An 18,176-nucleotide genomic window follows, 5' to 3' on the forward strand; every position below is an offset into this window, starting at 1 on the left:
TATTCCGCTAATTGCCACTGGCATTCAATGCATATATAGTGTCGATAAGATTTTGCACATGCATTTTATCAAGCAATTTGACACTGACACACTGAAGCACTGTGCTACTGAAGCATAAAAGTTTGAGGATCTAGTGTATCAAGAATTTACAGACAGTGGTTTTCATATATTTTGCAAGCCTTGTAAACAAGTTAGCAGGTTTGATTCATTAAAGGACAAGTTCACCTTCATAAACATAAAGATTGAGAAAATGCAGCAATACTAGTAGAACACATCAGTGAAAGTTTGAGGAAAATTGGACAATCGATGCAAAAGTTATGAATTTTTAAAATTTTTGTGTTGGAACTGCTGGACGAAGAGACTACTACAGCTTGTGATGTCATATGAGTACAACAGTATAAAGAAAATATACAGAAAATTCAACATATTTTCATTTTTTTCGCATAATAAGAGCATTTGACTTGCTTCTTTCTAAAGGTAGGGGGAATAATATTACCCATGACATATGTCGGTAACGAGTCAAGGGAATGTGTACTTTTTTCAAAAGATGAAATTTTGTGAAATTCTCTTTATATTTTCCTTATATTGTTGTACGCATGTGACATCGTACACTGCAGTAGTCTTCTCATCCAGCGGTTACTGCACAAAAACTTCAAAAATTCATAACTTTTGAACGGATTGTCCGATTTTCCTCAAACTTTCAATGATGTGTTCTACTAATATTGCTACATTTTCTCAATCCTTATGTTTATGAAGGTGAACTTGTCCTTTAACTCAGTCTTTACAATTGGCACCTTCTTTGGACAGATTTATGATAGGCCCTTACAGCTGACTTAAACCAGAGGGGCAAAGTCAACCGAACAGCGATAAAGTAATACCAGATTAGATAAAATGGCAAAGTTGTTTCATTTTGCAGCTTAACTCGTTGAGGATGGGTTGATTTGGCTAGAACAGGCATTTCCTATAGACACCTGCCCGAGTATACTCGGGCAGAGTATACTTTTGATTTCATATCATATAAAAAAATTATCATTTGTGTGTAAGCAAAATATGACACTTTTGATGCCACAACATCAAAACCTTATCTTAATTGCATTCACAGGACTGTGATTGCATATTACTGTTGTGGGAAAACTGATAATTCCACATCTTTCTTATTTTGCTAGATATTCGTACAAATTTTACAGGTCAGAATGTTTTTCATTTCACAATACTGTGAACTTGAACGCAAAGAGAATTTTTCTCTCTCAAAGTTTTCCCTTCCTCCCAACTTGCACCTACCTCCGGCCCATGGTAAGGTTGGCCGCTGACAATCTCGGGGGACGCGTAGAGCGGGCTTCCGCAGAATGTGTGCAAGAGGTCATTGTCGCTGTAGTAACTTGAGAGCCCAAAGTCTGCAATCTGTTGTAGAAACCACAAGGGGTAGAAAAGAAAACAAACAAGTAATTAGACAAGTGACTTTGCACCCCTCGTGGAACTTTGGATGAACATAACAAATTTTGCATGACTTGTTTGTGGAACTACAATGAATGTGTTACAACTCTGGAGACATCAGCTTTTCAGTAACATTTCGGTTTGGTTGTTTTGACAAAAATATCCTGAGCTTTTAATCATGAAAAAGCAGTCCACTGGAAAGAAGAAGGAATATTTAATGTAGCCTACCCTCTATTGTTCTTTAAACATTTCCAATCCTCGAGACAGTCAAGTCCTGACACTCTGCACCTTTCAGCTGTGCCCCACTACCCTTTCATATTCTCAGAGAGATTTGAGAACAATGTTGATAGTGTTGCCAGTAAAACCTGGAGCAAGCGATGAAGTCTTGAAAATTCTCCCCAGAAATGAGCTAGCATTCCGATGTTGATTGAATATCCTCTCTTCTTCTTCGCACCCCCCCCCCCCCTTTCCAATTTCCAACTTTCTGCTTGGTTTTTGTCTTTACCCTTTCAGAGCGGAAAAAATATTGAAATCCTGATGATCACAAAGGATCCTGTTTCCTTTTGTTTCCTGATAGCATTTTGTGAGCAGACAGCAGCTTCAGGCAGTGTTTTATAGATTACTCTGACTGATAGTAACCAGCAGAGTCCATTGTCTTATCATATCATTACATGGCAATGATATTCTGATAGGATAATTTCATGTACCTTGTTTCTATGTAAACTACAAATACTTGTTCTGAGCAAGCAGTCTTGCAGGTCATCATTGATAACCTGAATACAAGTTATGCCACTTTTGTTTGACTGAGATTATTTTGCTTTTATTTATGGTGTGGTTTTTTCATTCTTGTTTGTTTGTATGTTGTGTTTTTTCCCATATGATTAAAGATCATTTTGTTACTGATGTGACACTATTCATGTATGCACTGCATCAGGGGTGACCCCTTCAATCTGGTATAACGTTCGTCTGGGTGTGAGAGGACAATACTTTATGGCAAATGCTTGATTTAAAGATTTTATTGCAACTGTTCTGCCAGACACTGGTTCCCAGGCACTGCCAGTGTGAACACAGCAGTGCCCCAGCGGGTTCCTGTCAATATTCATCACCAGATGGGGAGAAGGAGTCCCAGTCAAAACTCCTCCTTTTCCCTCCCTGCCCCTGAGAGTTACTGGCGGGGTCGGAAGTCAACAGGAGGCCCATTTATGCCACAGTTTGTAGCAAGCCAGGGCAACAGCCCTTTCCATTAGCAATATTGCTGCATATTTTCAGAATTTTTCCTTACACGTGAAAATTGTGGGAACAAATGCAAGTGTTTCTTCTGAATCAATCCTACAGATGTTTCAGGAGTACCTGAACATGAGTTCCATTTCTTGCAATATTGCAACATGCTTTCCATTATCATTGACATTTTGTACTAGGCATCGGCTTATCAAATTTGTAGCTGTCTGTACCAAGTTAGATACCCAAATTTCTACAAAATAGAATCCAGCAAATTAAGCAGAGTCATAGGCCTATACATTAAACAGACAGACTCTACATCACTAACAACAAAATAATCAAAATGTATTCCACAAAGCTACTTCCTTTAAAAGAGCCTTCAAAAAAAGAAGAAGAAAGATGTTAATCCTTAGTTCGATGAAAAAATGGCAGACTCTTTCATTAAACTTTGATGTCAGGAGAACTTTGAAAACTGGATTGTGTGCTGAGTGACGGCTCTGAGTTCAGCTGATGACCCAGCCATCTCCTGTTGTGTTAAAGGGTGTAGGAGGAGGAACAGCCCATCCCATGACCTTGCCCCACCCCTACTTCCTGAATCCCTGGCGACTACCAACCCCCTCATTCTCCCTCACCCCTTCATCTAGGGAGACCCCTGCTCAGCCAGGTTCACTAACACGTACGTGGGCTGCAGAGGTGAGGGAAATCTAAACTGGAGCTTACTTAAACATGATTAAAATGGCAAATGTGGCATGGCATGCTCATTTGAAAGGGATGTCACAATGCTGACATGCTGCTAGGTGTAGCCTTCTAGGATTAGGCACGCTGAAAACGTGCGGTTGGACTAAACAATGACTGTGACGTAATGTTCGTGACACATCTACCTATGCTCCTTGTTAAAATCATTGCCCGAGCCATCTTTCGTCACCAGACAAGCAACCATGTCAAGAAGATTGCATGATATGCATAAAATAGAATCTTTATCTTTTATATCTAGATTATTACATCATCAGATTTGCTGACAGACTGAAATTCAGATTTCAAAATGCAATACATGGTACACAAAATTGTAAATGGACAACTCATTCCCACGGCCACCCTTGTCAAACCCTTGAATAAACAATGCACATGATCAGTCTTGGGGGGGGGGGTCTATTCAGACTGAACAATCATTCTTTAAGATTAGAAAGATACATCTGTCATGAACTGGTGACTCCCACCAGGGAGGTGGTAAGCGGCTGCTGTTGTCATTCTATGCCCTCACTGCCAATATTCTGGCCTTTTCGCAGGAAGAAATCTTTATTGCCTTGTCAAAGACAGAGAGAGAAAGGCAAATGGCAGGATTACCACAGAATCCTGTGTCTCTTAGGAATGCGCACATGATATATTTCGCCAGCTTAAAGTTTGTGTGTCCCTTTTGAAATGCTGAAAATTATATGTAGATTCCTTTCATTTAAAGCTGGTATATTATAGAGGTAGATACATGTAATTCTGAGCATTCCTCAGAATAATGTAACTGGAGACTTCGTTCTGATGGAGGGAGAAACAATACTTTAGATATCCAGTGAATTTATTCGAACCCTATAATAATTCTACATGTTATTCCCCGTACAAAATGGAAGCATATTTTTCAAGTGAAAGGTAAATTTCTCATTTCTTTTTTCAAAAACTCTTGAGGTGTATTACTGTAAGATTTCATACACGCTGCTGGGAGATATTATTAATCGACCATTCAGAATTCTGTGACATTTGCAAAAGGGATATATGACCTTTAAAGAAAGACAGGGCACCAGTCAAATTTTTATCCGTTCTTCAGGTGATTGAACTCTTCTTGAATTGTTCAAGTCTTGATTCTTATCATCCAGAAGAACTAATTGGATGCAGTTCTCAGAAACTGGAAATTGATGGACCAAACTTCTTTCACCACAAGCTGGAGGGCACGCATCCAGAGATACGTCACGGTTTTGTGATTGAGATGGCTATTATCAAATGCTTTAGAGATGCCAGACAAGATCAACTGCATAATTTGGTTTTCCCTTTCACTGATTCCTCAGATGCCATTATCTCTCAAAAATAATGTTCTGTTTTTTATAGAGAGGTGACTTTTCAATGCAATTAGATACTCAGTAATTTTTGCCTGCAGACAGTAGATTTTGAATTTCAAAATGGCTTCCTTGCAAAGGAAGGTCTGAATGTCAGATGATCATCTACCATGCAGCAGTTTCTGAGGAAATAGAACAAAAAAAAAAAAAAAAAACTACATTTGCATCATGCCATGAAATTATAGGTGTACGGAACATAGCTGTTTTCCTGTTTGTTTCAACACACAGTACATTGCTCGGCTCACACCTTTAGCCTGCTTTGTATGTAATTGACATGTGATTCCCTCACCAACTTGGGGCTTTAAAGGGATGGTACAGTATTGGTGGAGATGAAAATTGGGCTTTAACTTATTTGCGAGATACCAAGAAAACACTTATGAAATAATACAGAGCATACCATTTTAAGGGGAACACAAAGTTTATTTGATGAAAATCGGGTTTGAAATAGCTGAAACATCAAAAAGCAAAGTAAAACAAAATGATTGTAATAAAATGTGGGTCCCACACTTTATTAGGATCACTCTATTTTGGATATCTCCGCCATTTCAAAATCAATCTTCATCAAATAAACGTTGAAATCCTCATGGAATTACATGCTCTTTCATATTTCATAAGAGGTTTCTCACTGTCTCACCAAAAAATGAGAAAAGTCTGAAGTTAAGTCTCAAACAAAACTATACAATCCCTTTAACCCTCACCTTGGACTCCCCCAGAATGGAAATGGGCGCAAGGCGGAGGTTTGTACCACAGGGATTTGGGGTGGGGGGTGTTCTTGACCAACTTTTGCATGAACGGTTGGTATTGCCTACCTAAGGTGTGGTTGTGATGTAGAGTCACATTCTCTGCATATCACGTTTCACCAAATGTCGGCTCTCCGAACATAAAGGCTACACAGGGACAGAGCCTGAAGCACACTAATGCTTTCAAGTCTACGATCAAGCATGATTTTCCTCGACTCAAATTCTTGCTCGCAAAGTTTCGCCTCACCCAAAGTAAGTATACACCTTCAGAGTTTAATCGTCAAAGCTTTAAATGCCTTGTAACAACATCCAGTTCTCAAATGTCGCATACACCAAGATTTTTCATGACACAAAGTATGATTAATGTCCCTTTCTATTTCTTAAATTTATCATTTTCTTGTTTCTTTTAGGGATCTATAATATCAAAGATAGTTTCGTTACTTCCAAATATGAGCATGCAATTTCTCAGAATGCAAAACCACACTTACCAATTTCTTTGAAAAATTGATGTGTGAAAAAAAGTAATGAAAGAGAGAACACATTTGTATGAAAAGAATAATCTGACTTAGTGATAATCACACAATGAAAATGTATAGAATTTTTTAGTAAGTCAGCAGCGATCAATGATGAAAGAAAACAAGATATGCAACCTGACAACTCCAAAATCATCACATCATGGAAACAGCTTTAGACAACAGTTTAATGTGGGAGATTCTCCATCCTTTACGGCATATCCTCATCTCTTTACTTTGGGTTTGTTTTAAAGCGACAGAGAATGATTATTGGGCACAGGGTGATTCACTGGAAGGATTTGCGTGCCTGGAGAACTGTCGCGTGAACCGAGCGGATTCACATGACTTCTTCTTCCTGATCGGGAATTATGTTCATGAGTTTGTCCCAATTGTATTTCCACCGCAGGTATCACATTTCCTAAATTGGTATCATACCTTGATCCTACAATGCAAAATAATCATGCCATGTACACTATATGGTTATCTGGAATGTATCACTTCAGCTGGTTAGCTCGGGTAGAACAGTTGATGCTACCTAACTGCAATAGAGTACAGAAGTGTGATGTCATTGCATAGCCATTCATCCATTCACCACCATGGAAACTGGTTCTAAACAACCTCACCTGGCCTGGGCAGGTGAACACTATTGTTCCTAACCATGCTTGCACCTGGTTTCAACCCAAACTATAACAAAAGACAGTGACATCATTGCTTTGGTACTCTATGCAGTTTGTGCTATAAGTCAGCTGACATAATGAAAAAAAATGGTCTGTAACTGTATATTCTTTTTAAAGGACATCACTCAATCTCAAATTGTAGATCAAAGTCAATGATAATCAATACAGATGAGAGTCAAAATCTTTAGGGAGGCTTGTGGGAGTTTAAAAAGAAAGTGGCCCAGAAAAGTAGTTAACCGGTGGGTGCGGTGTATAGAAACTTCGTACTTCCACTACGGGTACACGGATTACAGCAAAGAAAACTAACAAATGAGGTTTGAATGTCCCTTACACAAAGCAGCACTGGCTTTCATTTGTGGCGTTTCTTACTGAAATCCTAATCTCATTAAACAGGACTCACGGTTGAATGACTATGAAACACCAAATGCAAGTAACAAAAGAACACCATTTATTCATCCTTTCATTGTGGAGCCGCATAAATTCATCACTTGCAAGGGTAAGTGACAATCCTTTAAAGTCCGCCACTCTGCCACCCACAATTCTATTCCCCTCCATTTTCAAATTCCATTGGAAGCACTTCCAGCTGGCACAAAAGGGAACAATGCAGTAAAACAACAACAACAACAACAACAATATGTCCATTGACATGGTATTAGTGTAGATTTTAGCAGGTGCCATGCACACTTTTTACTAGCATACAACAATAGATTGCTATGCCAGGAATCTACAGGGTCCTAGATGTGATTGCTCCACCCAAGGATTTTTCATTCTTTGCTTTATAGAAAAAAAAATCCCATTAACAACAATGACAAGAAGTGTCTACATTATCACTAGGGAGAAAGTAAACATATGTTACAAGATGTATGGCCTGGTTCCTCTGTAGATTGTACTGACTTCAAATTGAGCGGCTGGGAAGGGGTTGGGGGCAACGGCGTAGCCAGGATTTCATCTTAGGGGGGGGCGGTTAGTCTGCGAGTGAGCGAAGCGACCGAGCCCGAGCGAGCGGAGCGAGGGAGGGGGGGGGGAGGGTGTGGGGGGAGGGGTTTCCCCCCTCCCACGGTAAGAACTTTTTGCATTTTGATGTTGCAAATGGTGCAATTTGATGCATGTTTTTGCGCGTTTTATCGACGTGAAACAGTCCCACTTGTTTATGGTAGCAGTTTATTTTGATGTAGATTATTATTGAACAATTTGCCTATAAAATGGTATAATCTAGATACACTTTTTGTATTAATTCTTTTTACTGAATATTATGAACGCGACTGGACCCGATCGAGCGGAGCGAGCGTGGGGGTAGGGGAGGGCGTTGGAGGGGGGTGTCCACCCTCCCACAGTAAGAACTTTTTGCATTTTGATGTTGCAAATGGTGCAATTTGATGCATGTTTTTGCGCGTTTTATCGACGTGAAACAGTCCCACTTGTTTATGGTAGCAGTTTATTTTGATGTAGATTATTATTGAACAATTTTCCTATAAAATGGTATAATCTAGATACACTTTTTGTATTAATTCTTTTTACTGAATATTATGAACGCGACTGAACCCGATCGAGCGGAGCGAGCGTGGGGGTAGGGGAGGGCGTTGGAGGGGGGTCTCCCCCCTCCCACAGTAAGAACTTTTTGCATTTTGATGTTGCAAATGGTGCAATTTGATGCATGTTTTTGCGCGTTTTATCGACGTGAAACAGTCCCACTTGTTTAAGGTAGCAGTATATTTTAGTGTAGATTATTATTGAACAATTTGCCTATAAAATGGTATAATTTAAATACACTTCTTGTATAAATTCTGTTCACTGAATATCATGAACGCGACTGAACCCGAGCGAGCGGAGCGAGCGAGGGGGGAGGGGAGGGTGTGGGAGGGGGTGTCTCCTTCCCACGGTAAGAACTTTTTGCATTTTGATGTTGCAAATGGTGCAATTTGATGCATGTTTTTGCGCGTTTTATCGACGTGAAACAGTCCCACTTGTTAAAGGTAGCAGTATATTTTAGTGTAGATTATTATTGACCGATTTGGCTATAAAATGGTATAATTCAAATACACTTCTTGTATTAATTCTTTTCACTGAATATCATTGAAATATCATATTCACTGAATGTGCACCATCTGTGCGTATGTATAAAGTCTAGTGAGGTAGAGCTTAGGGGAAGGGGGATTCCCCCTCCCGCTCGCGGAGCTTTTGCGTTTTTAGAATTGAAATAAAGCGATCTGGGTATAGCCACAGTCTACTTCTTTGCATGGCGGGGGGGGGGGGGGGGGGGGGGGGGAGCAGGGAGAAGGCGTGGGCGAGTGTTATCTCCACCCTTCCCTTCCCATGGAGCTTTTATCTTTTTAAGGTTGAAATTGAGATATCTCGTATACGCATATTTGATGGAAGCAACATTTGGGAAATCACAAAAAAAAAAAAAAAACTGATGGGGGGGGGGGGCTGAGGGAGGAAAGGGTCGATTAAAAGGGTAAATTCCCTTTATACATGAGGGAACCTTAAGTTTTCGGAATATAAGTCTTGTGCACTCAGAATTATTCAGAATTTTTTGTAAATCTAAAAAGTGTACTTAGCTAGGGAAAGACACACAGAGGGGGAGGGTTTGAGAGGGGGATAGCCCCTCCCAAGCACGAGAGATTTTGCATATTTTGAATTGAAATTCAACGATCTGGTGCACACTTTGAGTGAAATATTCAAAAAAAAAATATCTTATTTGATGAAAGGTTGCAAAGGAGACCCGCTTCATGTGCATGCATACAGTATACACGCATTTTTTTTTTCCGCCTCCCAAATCCCCGGTCCAAATCTTAGGGGGGGCGACTGCCCCCATCGCCCCCCCCCCCCCCCCTGGCTACGCCACTGGTTGGGGGAACTACTATTACAGCATGGGCATTACTTGTCAAAAGAGACAGTCGTGAGTGTCTGAATTCTCAGAGTTTCTCTCAATCTGGTAAAAATTTTGAAAATGTGGCCATTTCATCTACGGAGTGCACTGTTTCCACCAATTCATTCAATGCTAGTGAACAAAACAAGAAGATGTCATAAGTGTCAGGAAGGATAAATACAATCTGGATCAAAGAGAGATTATTTTGCTGCTAAATTACTGAGAGGGGTGGTGACTCACAACACTGTTATTTCATACCAGGATGGGTCATCAATCAAATATGCATTAAGGGATAATATTGGAAAATTATTAAATCCTTCCTTCTCCTTTTTTGCATGAGTAAACTTACACTACACAAAAACATGCAAAAGGTATCAAACCTAAGGTCTGACAAAACCCGACAGGCATACTGCTTGAAACGTCAATAGCCAAGTATTCCAAAATAGCACTGCAGGATAAAAGAAAACACCCATTTTTTCCAGGAAAGCTCCACAATGGTTTCAGCAGTTCTATTAAAGCTTAATTTAGTCCAAATTTCTTGACAAGGCCATCTACTTGTGATATTAAAGTGCAACAAAAGAATTGCACTTGGGGCAAATAATATCGCTTCAAAATGTTTTTGTAGTGTGGAAAGACTGGACTATTTCAGGTATGCTGACAGGTCGTATCATATGCTAGCAGATGAGGGGAAAACAAATGTCAGCAGACCGAAGCACATTCCTCAGCTGCCTGGCATTACAAGAGACCTGGAATACGGTCACAGCAAGTGGTTCTGGGCAGACGACACCCTAAACACGCAATGAGAAAGGACAACATGGCAGGGCAGGATGACGTCCCAACAGGCATGCTGTCTACCAAGCTGCGAGGCCTCAACTATTGTTTAAAGCATGGTGATACAATAGCTCCATGGTTTGAACAAGCTCTCCTGTTCACTTCCACGGTTTCATCCTACTATTCATCATTCTCAGTCCAGAGTCATCCATGCCACACCCATGGATACCCATCTTCTTGGATGTGTATCAGGGCAATTACCCCCCCCCCCCCCAACCGGGCAAAATACTGGTTAGTGATAAGGTTGGAGTAAAGATATTAGGGTTAAAGTTAGGTTCAGGGTTGACGTTTGGGTTATGGTTAGGATTAGATTCAGGATGATAGGTTAGGACGATAATTGTAATAGTTATTGTAATTGTAATTCAGCATTGCAATTACTTTTCTTGAACCGAGAGGAATGGCAACAGGGAGAAACAAACATTAAGAAAAAGCAAAAACAGACTTGGGCATCCATCTGATAAGCCAGTGTAATTACAGAAATGAAGCATATGAAATGGTAGTGGTATAACTTCACACTTTAATACTCACACTTATTGCTGTCTGTGATATAAAAGCACACTGCTTTCAAATATGACACTTTGGAATGATCTTTAGCATACATACCCCATTATGACCAACATTTGGTCCTACAGCACAGTAAAGTGAGATTTCAAACGAAAATCATTTTTCAGTTCACTTTCTCATCTCGGGGCAACAACACTGTGATGGGGGAGGGGACTGAACTTCCAATAAGGTGCACCCTTGACAGGAATTGCCTATTTTCCTGCCAAGTGAGTGAGTTTCCCTGGAGTACATATCTGCCAGTTAGCATTAACTTCTTGCAATCATTTCACTTTTGCTCTCTCGGTGCTAGGCGGAAATGAGACATTCCATACTGCTGCAGAGAAATTGGTGCACTGTAGCGATACCACAGCGTGAATCTGCTGTCATAAAGCAGAAGAAACAAGACCTGAAAATCATGAAAAAAAAGTAGCAATCATTATGTAGCTGGGGTTACCTGAATAATTTTGACAAGGAATCACAGAATAAAAGTAGCCAAATTTTTTAGGGAGACAAAACTTTCTTACATAATGTGTGTGAACAAGAAACAAATACCTTTTTATTGATATTATTCTAACCCTCACACAATACACATGGAGATGTACTAGGAAACATACCGCGCAGCAAACCCAATTCAAAGGAACCCCATAATCCCAACAGATTGGCTGAGATCTTACTCAGATCTCAAATGTCAGACAGAAAAGCCATGACTCATTGCATCCCTGTATCAATGGCTCATGCTTGCCTTGCTCTCTCCGGAAAAACTCGAGCAAGCGAGGGCAGCACATTTGCTTCAAATCACCACTTCCTGCAGTCTCGTTTTTCCTTCCATTTACCTTACCCCCTCCTTCACCCTTTCATCTTGTGCTTCTGCCGCCCCATCCCATCCCATCCCCCCCCCAACTCCATACCTTTGCTAGGTACTCGAGACTTATATCTTGATATTCGTTAGATCACCAGCAAGGAGTGGAAAGAGCGTGGCAATGACAGCGACTCAGCACATCTCTCAGTTTACACGGGGATTAACTGTGCCCGACAGGAAGACGTGACCGCAGGGTGACGACCATTTCTCCCTAGTTACACGCATTACGGTGAAAAGATTTGTAAACCTGACTTAAAATGGGTGTGTTCGGGTTGGGCAGGCACTTTTAATCCTTTTTAATAGTAAAGTACAAGTACAGTATGCCATTTAATTCCCAAGGCAGATTGAAAGCCTATGACTTATTTGTTTGCATGAATAAAGTCTGCGGTTGTTATGTGTAAGTATGATCACAGAAGAATAACTGCTCGCAAGAAGCAACGACAAAGTATCATTATAAAGCATGTGTCACACCATCAAGAAATCGTCAAGTAAGAGAGAGAAGGGGGGGGGGGTGGGGTGAGAGGTACAGAACAGCTTGAGCAGTAAGGTGGTACAAAGGACCCAGATGAGGAGTTAATCAATTTACTGCATCAAAGCACACATCAATTAGCTATGAGGTTCACGGGCAGCTGGCACGCGAGAGATTCCTGCCAACCGTATCGAATACATTCCTGGTCTAAAACAAGACATTGACGTCGTCATGCTAATTACCGCACCTGACAGGAGTTCATCATCACATTCCACCACCTTCACAGCGGCATCAGCGGCGACGTTGTGCGTTTTTAAGAAACGGATGTGCTCCTTAATCGGTATCCAGTGGTGAAGAAGGACCTCGCATAGCTGCTGTGATGCAATCATTCCAGACATGATAGGAACTCGTCATGATTACATAACCACCCACACTTCTACTTTACTTGGAAACTTGCCACTGGACTTATACGTAGCTGGTAGATATTGTTTCTGGCTAACATACAGTATTATGCTGGCAACGAGAAATGGCCAAAGCACACCGAGGAAAGATGAAACAGTAAAAAGGTTGGACCTCCCTCCACTTACGGTACATTGTGGAGGATTTACATTGTAGGAAGAAAGTGGATAATATGGACTGATAAACTTAAAGGGGATGGCTAGTAATCGATCAGTGGGAATCAGTGGGAATGCTGGAGGATGATTGTTCCAATCCTTGTGGGATTCATTTAAGAGTACATTATATATCTATTGTTGTGTGAAAATCATTTGCTTCAGAATGGTCTCATATTCAAGTAATGTGCAGTTTAATGTTTCCAGGTTAGCGTCCCTGGTCAGTGACGGGGCATTAATCTGCACATTACTTGAATATTAGACCGTTCTGAAGCAAATAATTTTCACACAACAGTAGTATATGTAGTGTACTCTTAAATGAATACCACAAGGATTGGAACAATCATCCCTCAGCATTCCCACTGATTCCCACTAATCGGTTACTAGCCATCCCCTTTAAGAGGCACTCGTATCACAATCACAACTTTACAGCTATAATCAGACAGTTACATGAGCACTTCACATGTATTTGCCCTGTGATTCAAAAGTATTTGAGACAATCAATGGAGCATTTTCGTTTGTTCCAGCATTTTATAACCCAATGACCCAATGGTGGTTAAAACTGAAACAAACTATTCACCCACTAGATGCCATCGAAACATACAATTTGACAATGGGGGTTGGGGTTGGGGTGGGGGTGGGGATGGAGAGTGGGTGGGGTCTACAAAGGGAATGCTACCAAAACTTTTCCCGACACTTGCTGCAATATTCCTAGCATTGATAATGGTATTGAGGTCATCGGAAGAAATTCAATGCCTCCCACATAAACCAGCCTCATCTGTGTTTCCTGCCATGCATTTCCTACCAACTCGTGATTACTACTGGACTCTACATGAAGTGACTTGCATGACCACAACTTTTTCCATTCTATACTTTCACATAAGGTGAAGGGATTTTACAGAGCATTCAGGAGCATATTAAGGACTTTGTGTGAACACCTATTTATCTTCATTCTTTCTACTGGCACTGACAATATTGTTCCTTTCTACCTTTTCCTTCAAACTTTTGTTTAGACAACACTGTGTATATGATGGCAAAGTCATCCTATACTAATATACTACAAAATGCAGTTGTATACCTCAGCTTATCTTTCACACATGGTTGTCAGACCTTGCTCTGAATGTAGATCAACAACCATTGTTTCTTTTTTTTCTCTTCGAGTAGGCCCTATTATTTTTTTAAGTGATCTTAAAAGAGAGTTCACCAGAATTGGGTTGAAGAACCAGCCAGGGGGTAAAGGGGGTTGGGGAAGAGTGGAATGTAAGGCATATAGGGAACATGAATGACAAACAAACTACAGAGAATATTTTACTACATGTTAGGACTAAATGTAATCACAGGATGGGGAAGGGGGTGTTACCTGTCCTTGCTCAACCCAAGGAACACTGACTGGATTTCTAAAGAGCCTATAATCAAAAGCCTTAGACAGAAAAACACAATCAATTCTTGTGAGAGCACATGTAATAGCACATGTCTAGTATTCATACTGACATCCTTGCAACATAAAAGAGGCTACTGTATCCAGTGCTCTAAAAGGTTTGAAGGTCTAAAGGACATGGTGTTGACACACTGGGGAGTATTCAAGATGCACATGGACAGACACATGCCATCCCGCCCCCCTCTCCCATTTCACAGATCAGCACGCCCACTCCTTTGTCTGCAGAAAATTTTCCCTTTCTTTGCTCTCATGGACACTGTTAAAGAGAACTTTTAAATCAATATAATTGGCAGCACAATTTATCCAATGAAAGGCCAAATGGTTTTCCCTTAGTCCTCTTTCATTTTTCACAAACCTATTTATATTGCTCCTGACTGGTAGCGGTAGCAACTGAGCTAGTTTGTCATACCAACAAACATTGGAAGCCATGTATTTATGCCAACTCAACATACTACATGTGTCTTATAGTAGCGATGTATGGATAATAACATAAAACATTTATGACTTGTTGGATGGTGAGGGGTGCCTGTGAAAGTCCATATTGTAAACATACGTCCAATCAAACCCTAAAAATAGCAATCTTGAACCGTAGCTCTTGATAAAATAGACATGTCAAAAGAGAGTGGCTCCTGAAGAATTTGCATCATGAGGGAGTGATCGAGGCAGGTCCTCGGTAGGGGAGTGTTGGGGGATGGGAGATTGGGTTGGGTGGTTCCAGGTAGAGGATGGGGAGGAGGAGGAGAAATGGAAGGAGCAGAGGGTGCTTTGACCTAGATAGGGTCAGCAGCTGGCAAGGAGGGCACCCTGCAGTGGTGTCTGAAACACCAATTGAGTAACCCCCCTCCATCCACCAATGAGCTTCTACAGACAGTTATTACATCTGCATCTATGTCCGTCTTGGTGTCTGCTATACCAGTCAGTGGGTGGACAGTATACATGTGTAGGTCTCATTCTCCTCAATTGAAATGACAGATAGAGAGATGTGAGGTCACTATTAACCCTGTTACCCTGCCATCTCAACGTGCCCAATGGGTATGCACGCAAGCAGGTCCTCCAAAGTGGTGATAGGGTTAAAGGGGCGTGTAAGAGTTTGGTCTCGTGCCCCTCTGGGTCAGGAGGAAAGGCTATCACTATGATTGATGGGCTGCTACCAGGAGAATTTCAGTTTACACAGCTTAGTTGGTTCATCCCGTTCTGATTGCCTTCCTATGACGTCACCCAGATGCTGATCTTCAGAAGATGTGGAGTAACTCTGCAATCATAAGGCAATTATCAACTTACACCCTACCCCTCTTCCCACCCCCTACCCCCCTCCATTAGTATAGGCCCACTCCCAGACTGCCTGTGCATCTTTGAGAACAGTTGTACCAAGCATGCTGTATGCATGACGTTTGATGTATGTGATAAAGACATACCATACTCCATACTCCCCGAGGTGCTATTATAATGCTGTCTATTGTGACTCTGCACTGGCACTTGCGTCATGTTTGCAATAACATCTGATCACAAGATAGTGAATAATATGTCACCTTACCTACCTTTGTCACTTTCCTTAAAAAGAAAATAATACCAAACAGCTCATTAGTGAGAACTTGCATTTGAATTTGAAATACAAAAGCAAAGGAATTACAAATTGTACTTGACACCAATGCAGCACTGCAGCATATGCATGTAACCCAAGTAAAAGAGTACATAATTTTTACAGCAAACACATTGTTGCATGTCCATGACCTGCCTCTGTCTCTCATTTTCTCCCTATATCTTTCTCTATCTCTTCCTCTCTATCTTTTATCTCTCCTTCTCTATTCATCTATCATCTCATCTCTCCCATTGCCTGCCTATCTATCTCTCACCCTCACCCCACCATTCCATCTGCCAGTGGTATGCTAGTCTTCCCCTTCCATAAATACACACAGCTGTGACCCTCGAACACAGACAATGCACCACAAGCGTTTATGAAATTCATACACCACACGCTAATGCAGGCTGGTGCAAAGGAGGAAAAAGGAAATGGCACTATACTGCCATGGAACTGTCTCTTAACAAAGACAACATCACAAGGATCATTCTTACATCACATTTTCAACATGTCCTGTACAGGCTTTTGATTTTATATAAATTGCTCTCATTCTATGATGTATGTTCCATATAGATAAAATGTCACACAGAAATATTACATTCTAGAGCACCCTTGATGGTGTGCCATCATAATGATGCAGTGGATCTTTAAAACTTTAAACTAACCCCTATTAGATTAAATATAAACAGAATCTCACGACGAAATGTTGAGCTTGCTTGGGAAAGGGGGGTCAATTCACAAAGAAATTAATACGATTTAATCTTTTTTTTTTTTGCAGGTCAAACCATTGCAGAGTTTCAGTTCTGAAACAGCATGCAAGTTTGCTTTTAAAAAGGACAGAGAGTCACTATCAGGTGATTATTCATGCAATTCACCATGAATTGGCTCGTAGCCATATGGATTAGGCCTACACATCATCATGCAGACATCTTTAAATCCCTTTTCAATGCCACAATCACCCACTTGTGGTATACTGTGTCTCCTCCACCATACCATCCTCCCGATGTTGACTCACATCCAAAAGATACATCTGATGACAATAACGCTCATACCATGTCACCCTCACATTCTGCCTACTCTGATTCCCCTCCCATCTCCCATCTCTCTCCCCCCCCCCCCCCTACTTGTTAAAATTGATCTGAACCACATTTGCTAAAGAGAACTCACTGGTTGAGGAAGCCCCCTTGGTATTCAAGTGCTGACACCTACAATCATGCACCAGAACAAGACATGAGCAAACTCGTGCAAACATGAAAAGAGGAGTGACGGGGAGTACAAATTGCTTCCTCAGGCGATGCGGTGGAGAAGTAATGACAAGACATAAAGCATGGCCTTCATGTCAGAGAAACGAGGAGAAGAGATTCCAACCCCTCATCACACTATCTTCTTTGTCCCTGGAGCCCAATTAATAATATAGCATGTTGTATCTCATTCTCCCCATAGCCAGTGTATGGAAGGCCAGGCTTAGGTCAGCTCAAAACTGGGTAGGGGGATAGTCTCGATTCCAGGCCAACACCTCAGCCATGCGGCTCTACAAGCTGGAATAGAAGGGTGTGACAACAGCTTGCTCTGGTGCTGATGGCTGCGGCACCTATTGACTTGATTATCTGGATTATGTATGCAAATACAGTGCAATAATTTTATTTGCAAAAGAGGGCAGAAAAATTACGGATATCTTCAAATTTCTTGTGGCAAGACTAGGCTGGTCACTCAAAGGGAAAAAAGGTCATCAGAGACATGTGATGAAAAACGTGAGGTCCTCCCCCTTTACAATCCAAGGTTCCCCCTCCAGGCCCTCTTCACTTCCCTAGTCACTTATGACTTGTTTAGCCCCCCCCCCCCCCCTCTCTGAGAGTCCAGAAAGCACGTACAACAGCACATGGTCTAAGGGATATCCTATATAAACACTGCCCTCCCCCACACCCTCAAATAATAAATGCAAAGAAAAGTCAGAGAAAGAGAAGAACATTGTCATCTTTGAGATCCAAAAAGCGATGATCCACTTCCTGTCTGCAATGTCTGACAAGACTTCATCCCATCATTGATAAATCCCCTCTCAATCATAGCGGAAGGAAGGATTAACGCATAACAAGAACAATCTGGTTCCTACAATGTGCATCATATGCGACTGCTCTTTACCTCTCAAGAGCAGGGGAAGGGGAAGATAAGCAGGAATGGATTTGAGCACATTATCTACAAGCAAAAAAAAAAATGAATACATAATCTACATTCATAATGATTAACTGTAGCCCAATCACAAAGTTCAAGAAATATCCATCGAATCTCAAGCATGAACA

At 41.1% G+C, this 18,176-nt stretch overlaps 1 protein-coding gene across 1 annotated transcript in view; it reads right to left on the reverse strand.

Moving 5' to 3' along the window:
- The window catches only part of LOC139719868 (uncharacterized), a 47,504-nt gene that overhangs the window by 2,327 nt on the left and 27,001 nt on the right, over window positions 1-18,176 (reverse strand). Inside the window, exon 5 of the mRNA XM_071631252.1 lies at window positions 1,282-1,401. Within this exon, the coding sequence (XP_071487353.1) occupies window positions 1,282-1,401 (120 nt within the window). The remainder of the gene's footprint in view (window positions 1-1,281; window positions 1,402-18,176) is intronic.

The sequence above is a fragment of the Diadema antillarum genome, unplaced genomic scaffold (assembly GCF_040938485.1).
Source record: "Diadema antillarum isolate AM-2024a unplaced genomic scaffold, OU_Dant_1.0 scf00000116, whole genome shotgun sequence".
Taxonomy (NCBI): Eukaryota; Metazoa; Echinodermata; class Echinoidea; order Diadematoida; family Diadematidae; genus Diadema; species Diadema antillarum.